Genomic DNA, 21,041 nt, shown 5'->3' on the forward strand with positions numbered 1-21,041 from the left:
TCTGATCTACTGAGCTCCAGAGCTGCCAGATTTCAGCTGTTTTTCTCGGCACCTGCTGTGCAAGAGCTGCTGACTTTGTGCTGTATGACTGTGTGGTAAGGGGATGCATCTCCCTTGTGACACCGAACCCATCCTGGGGGGGCAGTCTGTGAGTGGGAAGGGAATTGTCCACACACAGGCTCTGAATTCATTCAGTTCTGGGTGAGTAGAGCATCTGAGGGAGATGCAGTTTCCCGTGTATGTTGCAGGAGTGCCCCTTTGCCCCCAGACACTATGGTTTTCCATGGAGGGCCATGCAAAGAGGCACCTAGTGCAACCCAGCCTCACCAGCCTGCCCTGCTCTGGAGCACTGCAGCAGCCAGCATCATCTGTGGAGAACCTCAGACAGCTGAAGGACCGCAGGTATCCTGTACCAGCCACTCTGCAGCATCCCACCCTCCTGAACCCATCACAGAGCACCCTGTGTCGCCCAGGACTTGTGCTCCACAGCACCCCGTTCCCCCAGGCAGCCCGCACCGTGGGTGGCTCCAAACTGCCCTGGCCCCACTCTGGGGCACCTCGAAACACCCCCAGCCCTCTGCACCAGGGCGCCCCAGAACCCCCGGGACGCCGGGCAGAGCTCTCCTCCGCCCGGCGCACGGCTTCGGAGCCGGTGTCCGGCTCGTCCCCGCGTCCCGGCTGCGGGGGGATCGGCAGCGGAGCCCCCCGGCACTCCTGCATCCCCGCTCGGTGGGGGGGGGATGTCACCCACCCACCGCACACCGACTCCGCTCGCACCCGGACCCCCGCCCCTCGCCCGCCGCGGCACCGCGGGCTCCGTTACGAAACGCGGCCGGGGCGGGGCGGGCGGCGGCGGCCAATGGCGGCCCGGGGAGCCCGGCCACCGGCGCCCGCCCGGGGTCCCTCCGGCGGGCCGGGGCGGGCCGGGCCGGCAGCCGCAGCCTCCGCCGGGCCGGCCGGGGCGGAGCGGAGCGGGGCGATGCGCGGGGGCGCGGCGGCGGCCGGGGCACCGCCGGCTTTAGGGACAGCTCCCCCGACCGCCGCCATGAGCGGCCCCTCCAGGCCGAGCTCCCCCGGGCCCGCGGAGAGCCTTTCCGGGCAGCCCCTGGGGCCGGAGCTGCTGCGCTGCCCCCGCTGCCGCCTGCTCCTCTGGGAGCCGGTGACCGCGTCCTGCGGTCACTCCTTCTGTAAGCCGTGCCTCGGCGGGGCCGGGCCGTCCCGCTGCCCGCTGTGCCAGGAGCGGCTGGAGCTGCCGGGCGTCGGGGCGGCGAGGTGCAGCGTGGTGCTGTGCGGGATCCTGGAGCGATGCGTGCCCCGGCAGCGGCGGCTGGCCGGGCTGGAGGAGCGCGTCCGGGACCGCCTCGCCCGCGGGGACGCGCGGGAGGCGCTGAGGATGGCGCAGAGAGGGGTCGAGCTGGGTAAGGACCACCGCGCTGGGGGGCTGCGAGGGCGGATGGTGCGGTGCGGGGTGCGAGGGGCCGGCCCGGCAGCCCGACAGGCGGGGATGCGCGGCTTGGGCTGCCGCGGCAGGTGAGTACCGGTGCGCGGAGCAATGTAGGTCACCGTGTCCCTGCCGCTCGGCGCGCTCCAAGCCCGCACGGTGCAGAGCTGGGAGAGGTGGGAAGCTGGAAGTGTTGAAAGGCAGGGGTGGTGGGGATGGGGAGGGGGAACGCAGCTGCCGGGCGTTCCTTCCACATCCGTGGCTGTGCCGAGGTGCTGGGAGCGGTGGGATGCTCGGCGAACCGCGCTGCTCGTCCCTGCCGGGGCCGCCTGTGTCCCATCCCACGTGCTTCTGGGGAGGAAAGAGCAGCGCATCCTCACATCTTGCAGCCCGGCGGGATTTCAGGGTCACGGGAAGAGCTCTGCTCAGGGGGTGGCCATTATGTAAAGTGGCTGGGACTTGTCCGGTCGGGGATGGACACGTCCTCTCCTCCAGAGCCTGGCGAGGACACAGCCTTGGCGGAGCTCCTGTGCCAGCCTCACGGTGCAGGTCAGCGCCCGGCCCGGCTCTGGCCGGACATTTGACCGCTGGGCTGGGATCGGGCCTGGGACGGGGGGGTTTGATCTGCTTTAATGTGTGGCTGTAAGTGGATTTCTTGGAAAGTAATACTTAAATAAAAGGGGTTATACAATGTGTCTGGGGCAGGGGGTTGGGGCGACGGAGGCAGAATTTCCTTTTTCCGCGGCGTTTCTATGACAGCACTGAGCTCTCCCTCCCGCAGAGCAGGCTCTTATTCATCGCCTGCTGCCAGACAAGTGCCAGAGGTTCAGGGTAAGCCTGGAAACGAAGGGCTGAGCGGACCGGTCGATCCTGGTGTTGGCAGCAGAAAACAAGTCGTTTTATGCAACCTCCAGAGGCATCCGTCTCTCCCCGCTCACCCTCCCGCAGAGTAAAGGCACATGCACACTCCTCTGGTACTCATTCACCAGGCTTTTGCCTGACTGGGGCGCACAATTACACGTTTCTTTAAAAATCCTTTGTTAGTTTAAAGAGGAAACATTGCAAACTCTGCCCTCGCTCTTCCCTGCACATTTTGTTCCCCGAAAGACAGGAAAGTCTGGCTGAGGGCAACAAGGAAATTGCTTCTGTGAACCTGTGCTGGGGCTGCCAGGCTCAGCCACGTGGGTGGTGCTTTCAGGATGTGTTTTCCAACTCCTGCAGCCAGCTTTAGGCTTCACAGCTTTTTACGGGCTGCCTTTCGCTTTGAAACAGAGCCACTGATCAATGTTTGACCCATGGGGGTGTTTTACTTGCTGTGCAGTGATAGCGTGATAGCGCAGTTTGCAGTGCCCTGCTCAGCCCAGCCTGCAGAGCAGCTCGCTTTGCTTGGCTGGAAAGAAACTGTCAACTTTTTATCTTCATTCTTTCTGAGTGAACAACAGAAAAATGCACTGTGATGCGTAGCACAGGAGGCCCTCTGACATGCCTGGAGCGTGGAGGCTGGCGAGTCTCTGAGGCTGCCAGCTGGCTGATGGCCCTGGTGCGTAATGATATCATAGATCAAAAATAGCTGCAGCAGCAGAGAAATGCAGAATTCATTGCCCTGTTTTACACATCTGGGGTGGGTTGTTTTTGGCCAAATCCGTCGCTTTATTGCTGCGCTGTGCAAGTGTTTGAATGGGTTTGCCCGCATGGAAAATAAGCCTCTAGACTTTGTACCTATTTGTTCATCCCTACTTGTTGTAAGGAAAAGAAACTGCCAGGGGCCAGGTGCTGCTCTGCTGCACAGCCCAGCATGGCCAAAGCAGCTTTTGGTGCAGGAGTGGCTGTGCCTGGCTCTGCTGTTCTCTGGGTGAGGGTGACACCAGGCTGGGAGTAAAGTCTCCGTGCCAGGCGTGGGGACGAGGGGGCCACAGCCATGGCAGAGTTTCCTCCTCTGTGCTAAGAAGTGGTGGCTGCCTGGGCAGGGTGACAGCAGAGGTGGGCAGGGAGATGGGCAGATGCTTCCTGCACCCGGCTGTCGTGGAGCTGCCAGTCCTGACCTGCAGTTTGCTGGCAGAGCTGCATCTGCACCGTGTTTGAACCGGGCCAGGAGGAGATGCTGCCGGGTCTGGAAGTGCAGGAGAGGCATCATCAACTGTGATGTTTCCTGATGATTGCTGATCAGCTGCCAGCCAGGCCTGTGCACCCAGCTTGCCCCTGAGAGAGCTCCTGGCCCTTCAGCAAGGTGATGTTGCCCACAGTAAATGCAGTAGCAGTGCCTGCAAATGGTGCCTAATTTATGATACAAGGCTGGCCTCAGCGCCAGCATCCTGCAGGGCCACCACATGTTACAGTGCTGGACCTGCCATCATCCCACAGGGAGCTGGGAGCCACTGGAGGGACCTGCATGACACTGGAGGCCTCCCCAAATGGACCAGGGAGCAAACAGTCCCCAGCCCTCAGTAGCTTTGAGCTGGTGCTCGGAGCTGGGGGGATGCAGGGCGGGATGACAGACCTGTTACCTGAGCTGCAGCACCAGCACTGCACTGGATGTAGGTCACCTCTGTGAGCTGTGATATAACGGGGTGGGTCTGGGCATCTCTGCATTTCAAACCCACAAACATTGCCACACCTGGTTACTCCACGAGTGTGGTGTTAGGGTGCTGCTTCCTCGCTCTCCCCAACATCCCCTAACCCAATTCTGCCACCAGCAGTGCTGATAGGGAGGAAGGTCTTTACGTGGTTTTCTGAGCTGGGAAAGAAGAGAATCTCACTGGCAGTTTTTTAGGAAAAGGCAGGAGCATGTAATGCTTGGTGTCATGACTAGCAATGTCTGTGGGACCTGTGCCCCCCCAGCACCCTAACGTCCCATCAGTGACATCTTGCTGACAAGGAACTGGATCCTCAGTTCTCTTCCTCAGTTTTGGGAAATCTCAGCCTTTTCTCATCCTTGGAAGCCCCAGGTCATGTGGTGCAGGCAGATTCTTCCACCCCCCTTGGTTTCTCATCTGCCCCAGGAGAGCAGTGACGGCCAGTTGGGTCTGGAAATTCAGGTGTTGGGCACTGCAGTCCTGTTTGGTGACGTGTTATTGTGGCTCTGCTGGGTGAGTCACATCACAGGGCCTGCCATGGCCACAGCCCTGTAGGGACTACTTGTATGGCAGAGCTTTTTTGCTGCATCCCAAAAAGATGGATGAAAGCCCAGATCCCAGCATGGCTGAGCCCTGAGGCAGTGGTGGGGCCTCTTGGCTGAGGGTGTTTAGGGAAGATGGGGGGAAAAAAACAAAGGGAAGAGCCTCGATTTAAAACTGGGTATTTAGGGGAAATAACTTCCTTGCAGAGGCTTACAAAGCCACTGTCCCTGATGAAGAGCAGTGCAGGCGCAGGCTGTGCTCTGTGTGAGGCAGTGGCCCAGGGACTGTCCCACTGTGGTGGCCTCTGCCCAGCCTCCTCCAGCCCCACTGCCTGCCCAGGGCTCATCTCACGTTTCTCTCTCCAGCCCTGGACTGCAGCTCGCTGCGGCTGTGCCGGGCAGAGGCGCTGCTGGCATTGGGGCAGTATCCACAGGCACTGGAGGACCTGGATGCCCTGTGCAGGGCTGAGCCTGCAGAGCACGAGGTGAGTGAAGGCCACATCGACTGGAGCCAAATCTTACTGGCAGGGGGAAATCTTCCTGCACAGGAGCAGTTTCCCCCTCTCCTCAGTGCTCCATTGGATTCATCCCTCTCAGAAATGCACTTGACAGACCCCTTGGGTTGCTAATCAAGGTGGCAGGTGCTGTGTTGCTCTCACAGGAGAGGTCTGGCACCGTGTCCATCTTTCACTCTTTTTCCAGCTCTCCCTAGGCTTGGCTTTTGCAACTGCTGCACTTTGGAGAGTCCTGGTGGTTTTTTAGGTAGATCTAATCAGGAGAGCATTGACAGGTCCGGGTGCTCTGGCTTGGGATGGGAGCGGGCAAAGGGACATTCCCTTGGGGCTGGCACAGGAGCTGAAGGGGCGCATGCTCAGCTGGTCACTGTCTCATAGTCACCACATGTTTTTTTTTTTTGCTCTGCAGGCCTTCTTCAGGAAAGGGAAGGTGCTTCTGGAGATGGGGCAGAGAGCTGAAGCCCTGCTGGCGTGGGAACACTGCCTGACACTCAGTCCCCATTTCCAGCCGGCTCGGAGAGAGATGGAGAAGGTGTGTGGGCTCTGCCGTGTTCCTGTGCTCTCACATCGCACAGGGAGATGTCCTTGTCCTCTGAAGGACTCAGCAGAGTGCTCAGCCAGCACAGACACCTCCTGCCGTGAGCAGAAGGGTCAGCCCTCCCACCTCCTTGCTTTTTCCTCCTGGCATCCCCTAACGCTTGCTTTGTCCTTGCAGATCATGATGGAAGCTGATGCTCCTCAGCCATGCACGGCTGCACACCCGGGTGATGCTGCCCTGAGCTCAGCTGGTTCCCAGGTGGATGGAGGGAGCCCAGTGCCCCCATCTTCCACGCAAGCTCAGGTAAGAGCCTCGGTATCTGAGTCTGCAAAGAGACTTAATGTCCCTCTGGGACATCCCAGGTGCCCAGTGATGGGAAAGGAGGTGTGATGATGGGAGATTGTGCAGGACATGTAGCCATGTTGTGTGCTGGGATGAGAATCTGCAGGTAGTGGAGGGTGGGAGAGCAGGTACCATCAGGGCTGGTGCTATGGGGACTCAGGAAACGGAAGAGACTTTCTGTTCATCTCAGTACATTGAGGGGGAAAAAAAGAAGGGAAAAAAAAAAGTGAGTTTAAATTTTTTGTCATCTAAAAACCACATTTGAGGACAGTTTGGACCATTAGCAGTTGTTAAGGGAAGCCTGCATCTTCCTCTTTGCCTTCTATAAACAAACTTTAAAGGTTTGGAGAGAAGAGGGAATTCAGAAAATGGACTCAGATAGCCCCAGGTAGCAGTTGGTCGGTCTGGACAGAGTGACCCCGTGTTTTAACCATGTGATGGGCAGCAGTGTCTGAGGGCACTCTCCTGCTGCCCTGCAGACGCAAGGTGTTAGTGTACAGCAACGCAGCGGGAAACGTCCCGGTGCCGTCGGGCTGGGTGGGACAGATGGGGCTGTGCTTTCAGAGGAGGAGAGGGTTCGGGCTCAATTTCATCTTGCTGTGCCTAGGATCAGGAGGGAGAGCTGTCACATGGCCGAGGGGATGCTGGCTCTGAGCACAGCCAAGACACAGCCACCCTGTCCCAGCCGGGGCGACGGCAAGAGCCGGAGACGTCGGCAGAGAGCCAGGGCCGGTGGTTGTTGGGTGAGTGCCATCAAAGGTTCCACAAGGTTGTGTCATAAAAAATACTTGTTTGAAATCCATTTTGGCACTGAAAACTTGGTGTTTGCACTGTGTCCAGCTCAACAAACAAATATCCCAGGGACACATGATGGGGCGGCTCTGGCCAGGATTTTCTCTGCTCCTCATGCACGTGAGGAGGATCCACCTGATCTTCCTGTGTGAGCAGGAGCATTTGGCTCCAGCTTGGTGACAGGTTCTTGCTGAAGCCAGTCATCTCTTGTTCCCCATGTGGAGTCAGGGACAGGCTTTCTTTGGTTCCTGTGGGTTTAGATGGATTTTAGTTTAGATTAAATTTCTGTGTGGGGGACAGGACATGCCATGAGCTGGGGAAGCAGCACCTCCATCAGCATTAACTTGCCATCAGTGTCCAGCCAGGTGGCTGCCACATACCTGGGCTTGCACAAAGCAGTGATGGCTCATGGCAGGTCTCTAGAGACTTCCATCCTGGAGCTTTTTGGGCCACTTTGCTGCCCAGTGCCTCAGTTTCCCTGCCTGCAAAAGGAGGAGGTACCACCTTCCTCTACAAGCACCATGAGACCCACTGACACACCAGCCATGGATGAACACAGATGAGTTAACAGAGGGGTTTATGTTGCATTTCCTAGTGGCTTTGTTTGGCTTTGACACTTTGAAAGCACTTTGTGGGGCAATTATGCCTCAGAACGAGGTCAGAAAGCAAAGATTAATTTTCTATATTGAAATGGGCGGTTGTCTTCTCTTTTGCCACTAGATAAAGAGGAGGAAACAGCAGCAGCAAAGTGCACCCAGCCATGCCTCGGGGAGTCACTGAGCATATCTGACTTGGAGTGCTCCCTCTGCATACGGTGAGTTCTCCAGCAGGAGAGCTTTTAGGATGAAGAATTAACTGGGTTTTCTTTACTGGTCTGCATCTTTCTTCACCTCTTAACACAAGCTCAGTCCTGACGACTGCTGAGACGTAGGTTTTGGTACAGATGAGAGGGGAAGGCAGGGCCATGGGACACCCTGCCAGGCTGCAGGAGCTCAGAGCACCCTCTCTCAGGGCACAACATCACTGGGGCTGTCCCCAGGGACACAGGTGCGGAGGTGGGGATGTTCAGTGGGGTCAAAGGCCAAAAGCAGTGGTTTCCCTTTGTACCTGCAGGCTGGTTCAGGAAGGTGTTGCCCAGGGAAATTCCCTCCGTGATGGGGATGTTGCAGAAGGGAGCATTTCTGAGCTCTTTGCCTGGTGCAGGTGGAAAAGGGAACAGGGCAGAGCCTGTGTTTGTCTGCTGGCTCAGGGCTGGGGAGGAACTGGTGTTGTACTGCCACAGGGCATGCTGAAACCAGGCTGTTATTTCTGGTGTGTCCCAGGACGTGGAGCAGTTGTGCAAGCGGCTGCTGGCAGAGAGCTGGGTGGGTGTTGCACTGCCAGACGTGCAAGTCGGTCAAGGTCCTGCATGGCAGCTTTTTCCAGGTCTGTGCATAGGGGAGAGAGATTGAGACTGCATCTGATCTGAATTATGTGAATTTGGGTCTCTTCTGAAAGAAGGAAGGAGTGTTTAGGAGGAGTCAGGGCTTTCTCGAGACCTTAATTTCATTCTGGATCCTGGAGCTACCTGTGAGCAACTTGAGTGCTTGCTGCTGACTCTGCTCCTGGAGCAGGGCAGAGAGGGGAACTTTCCTGTCACTGCCCTTTGGATTACATACCACTGTGAGTGTCTGGGGAATCACAGCCCTGGCAGGAGCAAGGGGTGCCAATGCTGTACTGATGGGATCTGCTGGGACTCCATGGAGACCCTGCAGAGAGGGGGGGCAGAGCTCAGGCCTGGAACAGTTCTCATCTTACATCATTGTGCAAGCCCAGACTTTCTAAGTAAAGGGCTAACTAAAGTCTCTCCCTGCCAGCCTTATCTGTGCTCCTTTCCCTTTGTTGCTCCCTGCAGTCCATTGACTCTGATCATCCTTTGCAGGATGTTCTTCGAGCCGGTGACGACGCCCTGTGGTCACACCTTCTGCAAGGAGTGCCTGGAACGCTGCCTGGACCACCGGCCCAACTGCCCCCTCTGCAAACAGAGCCTGAGAGAGGTGAGGGCACGAGTCCCACGGGATGGAGCCCGAGGGAGAGCTGGGAACCAGCTCCAGCTGCTGGCTGCGTGCCCAGGGCTGGGGTGGGAAGGTGCTCTTACATTAGCAGCTCCCTGGCACAGCAGTGTCAGCTCCACTCACATGGGAATGGCCAGACAGTTGATAATTAAGACCAAGAGATTCATTTCCACAAGATGCCACAGTGATTTAGTGAGATTGTAAACAGGAGGAGAAAGAGAGAGAGAGGGAAGCAAATGCTAATTACCTTAAAAAAATGGAAATGGATGGAAAACCTGCTAGCCTGGAGATTTGATTTAATCTTTAATGAAAAGGGACTCAGATGAGACCATCAGGGAAATTAGGTTGTCATACAAGGACTGCATCACTGTCAGAGACAGGACGCTGTGCTGGACGGGCCCTGGCTCTGAGCTGTGACTGGAGCTCGCGGTGGAGCTGACATCCCATCCTGCCCCATGGCTCAACATCCCCCGACAGGTTTTAGCTTTGACTTTCTCTGGTCTAAAATTGCCTTCAGCTCCAATAAAAGTGAGCGTGATTCAAGAGTCCGGCAGGGCCTCAGGCCTTCCTCCCTGCTCTTCTCCAACCTATTTTTGGGTCTCATTCCTTTCAGTACCTGAAGGCTGGGAGGTACAGCCCCACGGTGCTGCTGCAGGACATCATGCTGGCCACCTTCCCCACACAGCTGGCCGAGCGCCGGGAGCTGCACCGGGCGGAGATGGCAGAGCTCTCCAAGTAAGCAGGGACTGCTGCTGTGTGTGTGTGTGTGTGTGTGCACATGGGGACTGCAGGGGGCTCTGAGAGGGCTGTCCACACCCCACACCATTGCTCTGGCTTAGCTCTGCTCAAACGGTGTCTGTCCCACCTCCAGGACCACGTTGCAGCAGTGCTGGGTGGGTGTGGACATGCCCCATGGGGCACCTGGGGGTGAGGGACCATCTTTGCAAGAAGCAGTTTTGTGGGCAGAATCTGTCCTTGGTCTCTTGGTGAGCCAAGTGGAACGTTAGTGTTGCTCTGCGCTGGAGCATCGCTTCTTGTGGTTAAGGACATGCCTGGTTTGGGGGAGCAGCTGATGCAGAGCCATTGGGATGGGATTTGCTTGGAGAGGTGCCACAGTGATTTCTCCTCTGTCCCTCAGCCTGACCAAGAACATCCCCATCTTTGTGTGCACAATGGCCTTCCCTGGCATCCCCTGCCCTCTGCACGTCTTCGAGCCTCGGTACCGCCTGATGGTCCGGCGGTGCCAGGAGAGCGGCACCAGGAGGTTTGGCATGTGCATATTTGAGAACGGGAAAAGGTGAGCTCCTGGGCAAGCTTCCCCCTGCCCCAGCTGATTTTTCCCTCTCTGCCCTAGCCCCAAATGTCTAAAATACTGAGTGGTTCAGAAAGATTTCCTCTCAGTGCCGTCTCGCAGATAAAATCAGCAGGGAGGTGGCGCGTTCCCCACAGTGCAGAGTGAAATGGGATCAAGGAATGGGGCCAGCACTGGAGCTGCACAGAGCCAGTGGTGGCTGTTAAATACAACATTCTTGGTGCAGCTTCTGACTCAGGATGGCTCTGAGCTCCATGGCTCTCTGGCTGTGACCTCCAGCTCCTCTTAGTGAGCACTGGGAGGAGACTTGATAGAATCTCTGAATTTGCCCTTGCCCAGACATCTTGTTCCTGGGCCTTTTCCTGCTTTGGAGACGGTACCTTTAGGAGAAGCAGCTCTCTCCCCACCCACTAGCCCAGCTCAGCCCCTGTTTTGTGTCTCTGCAGCTTTGCTGACTACGGCTGCATGCTGGAGATCCGTCAGGTGGAGCTGCTGGCCGATGGGAGGTCCTTGGTGGACACCATCGGCCGGCAGCGGTTCCGGGTGCTGAGCCGCGGGCACAGGGACGGCTACCACACCGCTGACATCGAGTACCTGGAGGACAGGAAGGTGAGAGGGCAGGGCTGGACAAAACCCTGGGCTGCAGTGGGACAGATCCTCCCCACGGACACCTGTGTCCCTGCTGCCTGTGTTCAGGTGTCCGGGGAGGAGCTGCAGGAGCTGCAGTGCCTGCACGAGAGCACCTATCGCCTGGCGCAGCGGTTCTGTGAGCACGGAGACCTCACCTCCAGGCACATTCTGATGCAGCATGGCCCACTGCCCGAGAAGGAGGAGGACATCCAGGTAAAGCCCAGGGGGAAGGGATGCACCAAACACACAGAGTGCCAAGAGAGCCTCTGAAGCAGCGCTGTTCCTGCACTACCCACCCTGCTTCCCTACTCGGCTTCTCCCCAGGATGAACAAAACAAACCCAGTTTTTCACCCCTGTTACAGCATCTCTCATTCAGAGAGTTGGTAGGGCTCATCTTGTAAAACTGCTTGATGTTTCTTTATGGTTTTAAACTGTTGTTGGAAACTGAGCACTGAGGTCTAAAATCTTTCCCAGAGTCTTTTCCTAAATAAGAACTGAGAAACTGAACTGTGTGTTTGAAAACACTTTGGGGAAAAGAAACCAAACAAATTGGCAAAGAGGCAAACCCTGCAGTTTGTTGAGTCTGCAGTCTCCTCTCTGCAGATCCTTTGTGACAGACATAGCTGGGCAGAGGTGAGGAGCTAAGAGGACAGGATCCAATTTGTAATTTTACTGCTCCAACAAATTCAGATTCTGTAGGAGAAAAAAAATCCCCAAATTTAATTTTCACTCCTTTAAGAAAGTGTTTCCTCTCTGGATCATTACAAATATACTCTTGCTGGCTTGTCCCAGGCTAAGGCTGTCCTGGCCAGCAGTCACGTTAATGATGTGCTCAGGAGTTACAAAATGCTTCACCCTCCTTCCGCTGAATCGAGCTTTTCCCTCTTAGTTTCGCTGAGGTTATAAAAAAGCCACTTTACAAAAGCAGTGCCCAACAGCTGTGCCTGCCTGGCCTGCACCTCACCTCTTCAAGTGATGGTCAATGTCCCAAAAACATTGGCCATGAGGGATTTGGCCTGTGTTTACCAAGAGCGCTGGCTTGAACAAGGAAATGCACAAGATCTTTCACTGTCTGTTTAGTATAGACTTTTCACCAGCCACATCTGCATCTGGAGGCTCCCTGGGGAATGCCTGTCTGCAAATTAAATCAGTTTGTCCAGCAGTTTTGAGCTTGGACGACAGAAGGGCTGTTCAGATGAGTACCTTGGCCAAAGCTGGCGATGCTGTCCTGACAAGAACAGCATGCGGCTCCTGATGTGGGGGTCTCTCCCTCTCTCCTCTCCAGGCTTCAGCAGACGGCCCGACGTGGTGCTGGTGGCTCATCTCCATCCTGCCCCTCGACCCGTCCTACCAGCTGAACCTCTTCTCCTGCACGTCGCTGCGCGCCCGCCTGTCGCAGCTGCAGCACATCCTCACGGCGCTGCTGCAGCAGCCCCCTCCCCGCCACCTCCTGCCCGAGCGCAGCCCCCGGGGCCGCGTCTGAGCCCCCCGCCCTCCCCCGGATTGGCCTGCGCCCTCGGGCTCCCCTCTGCGTCACTCCGCCGTTCGCGTGTGGCTTGAGGCGCCCCGTCCCCAAAAGCAGTGACCTCAGCGACGAGCCGGGCAGGCCGTGCCCAGCTGTGCCCAGCTGTGCCCGCAGCGACTCTGCGCCGTCCGTGCCGCCTCTGGGTGCCGCTGCTGGGGTGCCTGGGGTGCCTGGTGCCACTGCTGCCGAGCTGTGCCACCAGAGGGGATACGGGCACCTGGGGCTGGCTCGTGTCTCCAAAGCCAGAGTCACTTGCTGAGCGGCTTCTGCACCGAGGAGCGTTCTCCTTAGGGCAGAGGAATGAGTGCAGGGCTTGCCTCAGTTTTGGTTCTTCCACTTTGAAGGATGATTTAGGGGTTTTGGTAGAGGATCCTGATTCATGCAGGAAATGTAGAGGCTGGGGAGAGGTGGCATTGGGGAAGCAGAGAAGTTCCAATGGCTTCCCCCAGCTTTGGGACCCGGCAGCTCTGCCGCTGCTTACGGCTTTGACTTAGTTTGTGTTTGAACAAGAAGGTTAAATTAAACAATCTGATACCCGTGGTCTCGTTCCTAAACCATCTCCGTGGCCTCACGGTGAGGAGGTGGTTCCCTTTGAATGCTCTCAGGTCCAGACATCCCCTCCCCACTGCTCTGCCGGGTGCTGTGCTGTGTTTGCTCGCCAGACCCTTCCCCAGGGCACTGCCAGGCACTCCCCTCCCCTCCCTGCCGCCTCCAATGCTGTGAAGTGCCATGGGAGGGGGGTTTTGTCAGCTTTGGTGCTTTTCCCCCTACCCAAAGGCTGCTGTTCCTGACCCTGCCTGGGTTCAGGTTACAGGGTCGGACCTGGGGTGCTGGGAGGAGCTGATAGCACAAGGGAGTTAAGTCTGGAAGTTTTGTTGTGAGACTTTCTGCTCCTTAACTTTCTGCAGTTTTTCCCTGTTCTGTGTTTCTTGTGAACTTTCTGACTCCTCAGGAGAAAATCAGGATCTCAGCCGAGGCTGCACCCTTGCACTTGGGACCCAGAATAATTCAGGATCTCCCAAAAGAGCACAGTCAAGTCAAAGGGATCCAGATCTCTGGAGAGGCAGGGAGGGGGTAGGGTCAGTGACTGAGGCCATGAGCCACACGTGTGAGGAGCGAGTGCTTGGCTGCTGCTTGTCTCTAGACACAGGCCAAAGACTCTCTGGACAGACCAGGCCTCCATGGAAATCCTGAAGGTCTGGGATTTTTGTCTTTCATCCATAATTTCAGTGGCTTTGGGTTCAATTCTAGGAGTGGCATCCACTTAGTCATTGGATTAATATTGCTTCTGGAATTTTATCCCTCTATTTCTCAAAGGCACCACACCCCCTCAGAGAGCTGTTGGATGTGTGTGTGGGAGAGGAAACCACGGCAGTGATCCTTACTGCTGGGGTGGGAGACTGGGCATAGCTCCAGAGAGGTCCCTGCCCAGGGCCACCACCTTTCCCTGTCCTTCTGTCTCCAGGAGTGAGGGGTCCCTGTCCCTGCTCTCCATCAAAGTGCCTCCCTGGAGTGGCAGGAGCTGAGGGCTTCCTCCCCAGGGACAAGCACAGGGCAGCTGAGGAGAGCTCAGAGCTGGATTTGCTCCTCTGCCTTTGAGCCATGGTGCTGGCCCAGGAGTGCCACAGCTCCCAAGGAGCCAAATCCCTGGGCTGGCAGATGGGCATGGGCTGGGGTAGGTGATGAAGGGATGCTTTGCAGTCCCAGGGCAGGTGGCAGGATGAGGATGACGCTGAAGTTTGGGAAGTGCCTTTCTTTTCCCCCGGGTGTGGGCTCACCAAGTGACGTCCCCACCCCAAGCCACTCACCTATCCCGTGTGTTGCTGTTTCCCCAGGGTTGAAAGGTCCCTGCGGGTCCCTCCAGCAAGGGGTTGGCGTGGAGGGGATGCAGGGAGCAGTGTGGCTCGGCACCTGTCACACTGGGGAGGAGCCAGAGCCCCATCGGCCTGGCTGCTTTGGGAAGGGATCCGTGCAAATCGCTCCAGTTTGCTTGGAGCACATTCGTTTGGTTTGGTTTTTCTTACTACCTTTGCTCTTGGAATTACATTTTCTTTCAGGTCGTTGAAATAAAGACTTTTGTTGTTGCTGTTGTTGTTTTGTTGCTGGTGTTTAACTTTTAACCGCTCATTAATAAAAGTGCTCGGGCATCCCCAGGGAGATTTGGGGACACGTGGAGAGGTGACGCCCTGGCCTTCAGGCAGCAAGGTAGGCACAGTGATCACAGTCCAGCAGGGCAGATGGCAGCAAGGGGAAGAAAAGAGGTGGTTTTGCTCACAGGCTGTGTGAAACAAGACAGGAGGAATGAGCAGCTGCCTGTCATTGCAGCTAAAGGCCGTGGGGCAGGATGAGCTGGGAGAGCAGTACAGTAGAGATGCTGACCAGTGTGGGATGACCCTGGAGGCGATGTCCCCAAATGCTGTGGCCAGCCTCTGTCCCTGTCCTGCCTTTGCAGCCATGGGCAGAGGGCTGGGAGCTGGGAGTAGGTTAGCTTTTGGCAGCTGGCATTAGGGATGAGAGAAGATCCAGGGAGTTGTGCACGGGGTCTAGAATGAGATGGTGGTCCTGGGTGGAAGGTGGTGTCGTGCTGGGACAGCTCTCCTGTCTCTTGTTCCCATCTCACCTCTTTCCTCTGCTTCCCAAAGGTGCCACCCACGATCAAGGACTGGAAGGGAACTGCCCGGCTGTGCTGTGCCCCTTCGCTGGGAACGTGGAACGGGCGCAGCCGAGAGGGAGAGGGCTCGAGGGCTCTGAGATGGCAAATAGCCCTGAACAGATCCCACTCCTGGGAGCAGTGTCCCTGCTATCCCATTAATAACTGCACGAGCATTTGCGCCCTGAATCCCACCCCAGCAGTGTTCTACAGAGGCAGCTGTGCCCTGATGAAGCCCAGCTGTGAGCTGTGGCTGGTGCCCGCCCCTTTGGTGGCTCGGGCAGCCCAGACCTGTGGATCCCAGCAGTCTGGAGCTGAGGATCCCTTTGCCGTGTTGCCCTGCTCCCACTAGATGTCAGGAAGAGGCTGAGTCCGGGCGAGGAGGAAGGCACAGCAGAAGGGATGTGCAGCATCGGCTGTTGCCAGAGCCTTGGCTTTTCTCTCCCTTAGCCCCCAAATCAGTCCTGCTCCCAGCCCTGGCCCCAACTGGGCTGCTCGGGGCTCTCCATCAGCACAGAAGAGCTGGGGACCTGTGCAGGTCACTTTGAGTCCACCTCCAGCTCCCCAAGCACGCAAGGTCTGTGCTGCGGGCTCCTCTCCCCACTCCAGCCAGTTTGCTCTCTTGGGGCTGGAGCAGGGCACTGGGGCATTTGGGGGTGTCCTACTCCCCATCATCAGTGCCCAGGCAGAAAGGGACCTGGGGGTACTGGTGACAGCAGCTGGACATGAACCAGGGTGTGCCCAGGTGACCAGGGCTATGGCTCCTGGCCTGGATGAGGAATGGTGTGGCCAGCAGGAGCAGGGAGGTCATTCTTCCCCTGTACTCGGCACTGGCGAGGGCACACATCGAGTGCTGTGTCCAGCTCTGACCCCTCAGTTTAGGATGGACATTGAGTGCTGTGTCCAGCTCTGTCTCCTCAGTTTAGGATGGACATTGAGTGCTGTGTCCAGCTCTGACCCCTCAGTTTAGGATGGACACTGAGTGCTGTGTCCAGTTCTGTCCCCTCAGTTTAGGATGGACATTGAGTGCTGTGTCCAGCTCTGTCCCCTCAGTTTAGGATGGACACTGAGTGCTGTGTCCAGCTCTGTCCCCTCAGTTTAGGATGGACACTGAGTGCTGTGTCCAGCTCTGGCCCCTCAGTTTAGGATGGACATTGAGACCCTTGAGCGCATCCAGAGGAGTCAATGGGGCTGGTGAGGGGCTTGGGACACAAACCCTGTGAGGAACAGCTGAGGGAGCTGGGGTTGTTCAGCCTGGAGGAAAGGAGACTCAGAGGTGACCTTGTCACTACATCTTCCTGAAGGGTGGCTGTGGTCAGCTGGGGTTGGTCTCTCTCTCCAGGCAGCAGCTGACAGAATGACAGGACGCAGTCTTAAGTTGCACCAAGGGAAGTATAGGTTGGATATTAGGAAAAAGTGTTTCACAGAAAGAGTGATAAAGTACTGGGATTTTCTGCCTGGGGAGGTGGTGGAGTCATAATTCCTAGATGTGTTTAAAGAAAGTCTGATTTTATATCTGTGGGCAGCTGTAAACTAGCACTGGCCCCACTTCCATCACCCCAAAATGTGACCTCTTCCCCAGCAGCACCATTTCCTCCCTTTCTGTTCAACACTTTCAAATTGAGACATGGGTGACAACTTCCCTCACCTAACAGTGTGGGCAAGCAATTAGATAAAGAGGTAAATAATTAATACAGCAGGTGTCAGACTGTGCCTCATCTTCCTTTAACAAATGGTGCATTTCCAAACTAATTAGACCAGCCGGTGCTCGAGAGAGTGGAAAATCAACACAAGATTGTTGCAGCTAAGATTTTCTTCTCTAGCAATGCTATGTTGGTGCTGGAAGAGGAGCACAGTGCGTGGTAAAGTTAATGAAGGTGGGAAGAAAAAGGGAAAAAAAAAACCCCAACACCTAATTTTTCCCACCCTTTAGCAATACCAGTTGGTGCAATGAAAGACGGGTCGTATCGTTCCTGCTTTTTCAAAAGAAAAAAGAAAAAGCAAAGGAAAGCAATGAAGACAGATGTGCTGTCTCTTTCAAGAAACTCACCCAGGGGATGTATTCAAAGCTGGAAAATGACAAGTGATGGGGGGAAAAAAAAAAAGTGACTGCTGGAGCTGCTGGAGTGGGACCTGCCTGTTCACCTGGAGAAATGGTAGAATCACAGAAACACTGAACATCCTGAGCTGGAAGGGACCCATGGGGAGCACTGAGCCCAACTCCTGGCCTGCAAAGGACAACCCCAAAAGTCACACTGTGTCAGTGTTTGGGGATCTTATGGTTGTGCTGTCCCATCCTCTGGCCAGGCTGCATCAGGGGGTGAAATCCACCCCTGTCCTGAGCAGAGCAGGGTGTGGTGATCGCGGGCACCTGCTGAGGGTGACCCAGGGCACAGCTCAAGTGGCAGCTGGACAAATGCCTTTGTGTCCTGTGCATTTTGGAGGCGCTGCACCGGCGTTCCCTGGCTGTGCTGCACGTGGGAACTGCGCAAAGCCAAGCCCTGATCCGAGCAGGAGATCTGGGATGATGCATCAGGTGGAGCTGCCTTAGCATGACGGTTGGTAATTCACACCATTAATAAACTGATTAACAGTGACAACCTTTTCCCAAAGGCTCTTCCAAGCCCATTCAGCCCCCTCACAGCAGCAATGCCACCAGCCTGCAACTGGGGACTCCTGGCTTTGGGACAGTGAAAGGAGCTGCCTCCCAGCCCTGGAACACCACCTGATTCAGGGTCACCTCTCAGGCCCTCCGGGCACGCCTGGAGGAGGGATTAACCCCTGAGTCCCTGCCCACAGCCACATCCATCCCATGTGCTCATTGGTGATTTGGGCTCTCCCTGCTGATTCCCAATTTTGCAAAACCCTTTGAGCCCTGGCAAAACATTTACAGGGCTGATTAAATATCGAGGAAATGGGAAACTTGTTAAAAGTGTGGAACTTATATAAATACAGCATTATTAAAACAAAATGTGACTTTTAGCAAGGACAGCTCGCTCAGCTGGGCTGTGTTTACCTTAATTGTTTCCCTCCATTAATTACAGTCTGAGAGGAAGACTTGTGCAAATTGAAATAAATTAATCGAATTTGTTTGGAGTTTTGTCTGTCTGGCTTATGGGGATTGCAATTAAGCTGGTATGTTTGGTGTATTAAATTACATTGCCTAGATCTATTCTTCCCTTTTCAAGCACCACAGACGTGAAAAGGCAGAAGTCAGTGGCAATTAGAAAGTAAACAGGCAGTGTGAGTGATGGTCATTTTAGCTCCTGTGCCTCAATAATTTCACTCTTTGCAAGTATTGAGGCTCATTCCGTAATAAATAGATCCCAGCTCTGTGCAATGAAAGATGAAGGGGAGATGGTGGAGCAGAGAGCAGGGCACATCCCAGCTCTGCCCTGGCGGTGGGAACAGTGACATGGGTGGGAGTTTAGTCCAATTCTCCAGGAAAATCAGGCTCTGTGACTCAGCAGCCTTGTGTGTGTTCCTGCTCGTTCCCACCAGCAGCTGCCCAGTACCACCCACGTTTGACACAGGGGAAAGAGGCTTCCAGATATATCGAGGTCCTGGCAAGGTCTGGAATCTGAGAAATGAGATGGATGAAAGAAGTGCACCTTCCAATGGGGAGGGGAAGGGCATGCTCAGCCCTCGTTAGAGAGCAGAGAATCTACGCCACAGTCTTTTTCAAGATGGGTATTAAAGAGGAAACTGTGGGCCTGATTTTCTGGGTCTGAGAGATTTTAGCCTGCTAGCAGCTGCTAACTTTTTCCCAGGAGAAAATTTCTCTAGAAAGCTTCTTCTCAAGACAATTTAAGTAAACAACTCCCCTTTCTCAAAACAATTTTTCTCCAGGTGGTGTTTTGCTGTTTCTCTAGTTTCACCAATGGGATTAGGGAGGTGTCGTTCCTATTCACCAATCATGTTAAGTCTGTATTGGAGCACCTTATAAAAGGTGGTAAGAATTAGACAATAAAACTTTTCTATACTCTTTGTCTTCTGAAATACTGGGAGTCTCTCATCTTTCTTTCATGTCCTACAATGGCAGGATACCTCGCTTCACTTGTCTCCTCTATGACTCAATCTTATCTGGGCTTGTCCCAAACCAGCCACAGGAGCAAGCTGAGTGGGAGCTTGATCCAAAGCTCACTTCTCTGCCACCCCTCTCCCTCCACTGCTGCCCTGAGCCATGCCCAGTACAGAAGTTTCGTTGCTGTTTGTGTTCCTAGTAAAACCCATCCACCATGCCCCAACAGGAGCAGATTCCCATGGGAATCCACCGTTGGCATCGCTGTGCAGAACAGCCCTACACTGTTCTCACCCTCTCCCACTGCTCCGGGCTCTGCTGGGAGGGCAGGAGGACACAGCCTCCTCCCTGGCCATAAATAGAGGGTGAGCAGGGGTGCCAGGGCCCAGCAGTGTCTGGCAGATATGTTTCCTAGAAGCAAACCTCTTCACCTGGCCGTTGCCTGAGCCCCGGTGATGTATGGAGTGGCTGGGCTGCAATAGGATTTCTACCCAGAATATTGGCTGGATGATAAAGGAGTCTGTCTGCGGTGATAATTGCACCATAAATAGCTCTGGGTTCGGCAGTGAAGAGTGAGGCATTAGAAAACCTCACCCTCTGGATTCCTCCCACTTCCTTCCATCTTCCTGACTGCTAACAAGAGGGGAGAGCAGCTCAATGGATTTTACCAGCCACGAGAGGTTTATTGTGCTCAGACACAGCTGGGCACCTTCCTGCCCATAAATCTCAATAGCAAGAAAGGAGAGAGGGGGGAAAACCCCTCCCGGCTGGGTGATTACTGAAAAGCAGCAGGTAGAGCTGTATTGTGGCACAGCTGTCCCTCTTCATTGTCTCTCTGCAAAGACATCACTGCCTCACTCCCTCCTCCAGGCATCCCCTGGCTCTTCTGAGCACTCCCGGGCACTTGGGGGTAAACATCCTCCTCACTCCACTGATGGAAACTGAAAACCCGCCAGCCAGCCCCAAACACTGAAAAATGAGCTCAAACTGGGGAGTGCTGTGAAAGTCAAGGCTGGAAAGACGATAAATATGACCAGACTGGAAGATCTCTTGGGCTCCTGGCTCTTTGAGCCTGCAGAAAGCACATGGATGCCTTGTCTTTTCTTCCCCCAAAAAAGAGATGGGAAATGGATCTGACTTCACTGGTACATTTACCTGCTCTTGAATTCCAAAATATATTGAAAAACAGAGAGTTTGATCCCTCACATTAGGGCTTCTCACTCACATTAAATGCAGGTTCACCTGAGTTCTGTCCTCTGCACAGATGTACTCACTGCTCTCCAGCAACCACTTTTGGGGGGTGTGATATAAATGGAAAAAGTGGTCAGGACTTTGAATAGAGGCATCTCCTCATCAAATTTTATTCATGGGTAGGTGAATTGCTGCTGTGGCTTTTCTTTTTCCCGTGTGCTGTGCCCAGGTTTGCTGCAAACACCTAAAAGATGGTCTGTGTAGCACAAATCCTTTTGACAGGCTTGGAGAGCCTACAAGATCCTGGTCAAAAGTTAAACCTTGAGGAGTCAGGTGTGACATACCCCAAATGCCGTGAAAATCTCATTTTTGGTTCCTGGGTTCCAGCTCAGACCAGGGGGTTACCACATCCTGTTGTAACACTGACATCGCTATTGAAAAAATAATTGAAAAATCGAGAAATGTGATTAAATCTATTTTTTTCCTAGAATTTTGAAGGGTCCAGAAGTGAAGGGGGAAAATGGTTTTCCTACCTGGACACTTTATGAAGCTCCCACAAATAACTGCAGTAGGAGAGAGGCAAGTTTTATTCTCAGATAGGGAAAGAGATGCTTAAAAGGCAGTGTTTAAAGGCATTGAATAGAACTGGGGGAAATCCGTGCCTGGTGTCCACATCGCAGCAGAACCATTCAGCAGGGATGGGGCAGTGCTGGGCTCGCACTGGCAAGAACAGCAGCAGCTCTCTCCTTTCTGTACGTGGTGCAATGAGAGCCGCTAAGCTGGCAGAAGATTTTCAGCTCCTGTACAAATCTATAAACTCTCCCAAACCTTCCTCTCCTGCACACCCAACAAATCCAAATATAGAACATGATTTTTCTTCTTTTTTATTTTTTTTTTTTTGACGTATTGGAGTG

General features: G+C 55.0%; 1 protein-coding gene across 1 annotated transcript; it reads left to right on the forward strand.

Annotated features, from left to right (window-relative positions):
* Window positions 1–1,045: 1,045 nt before the first annotated feature.
* Window positions 1,046–14,352, forward strand: LOC120759393 (LON peptidase N-terminal domain and RING finger protein 1-like). The gene is made up of 12 exons (XM_040078571.1): window positions 1,046–1,418; window positions 4,923–5,041; window positions 5,481–5,603; window positions 5,787–5,912; window positions 6,559–6,694; window positions 7,464–7,557; window positions 8,665–8,779; window positions 9,411–9,532; window positions 9,936–10,094; window positions 10,556–10,718; window positions 10,806–10,952; window positions 12,026–14,352. Exons 1-12 carry the CDS (start codon window positions 1,046–1,048, stop codon window positions 12,221–12,223), a joined length of 1,875 nt encoding a protein of 624 aa, XP_039934505.1. The 3' UTR covers window positions 12,224–14,352.
* Window positions 14,353–21,041: the final 6,689 nt, after the last annotated feature.

This window comes from Hirundo rustica, chromosome 14 (assembly GCF_015227805.2).
Source record: "Hirundo rustica isolate bHirRus1 chromosome 14, bHirRus1.pri.v3, whole genome shotgun sequence".
Lineage (NCBI taxonomy): Eukaryota > Metazoa > Chordata > Aves > Passeriformes > Hirundinidae > Hirundo > Hirundo rustica.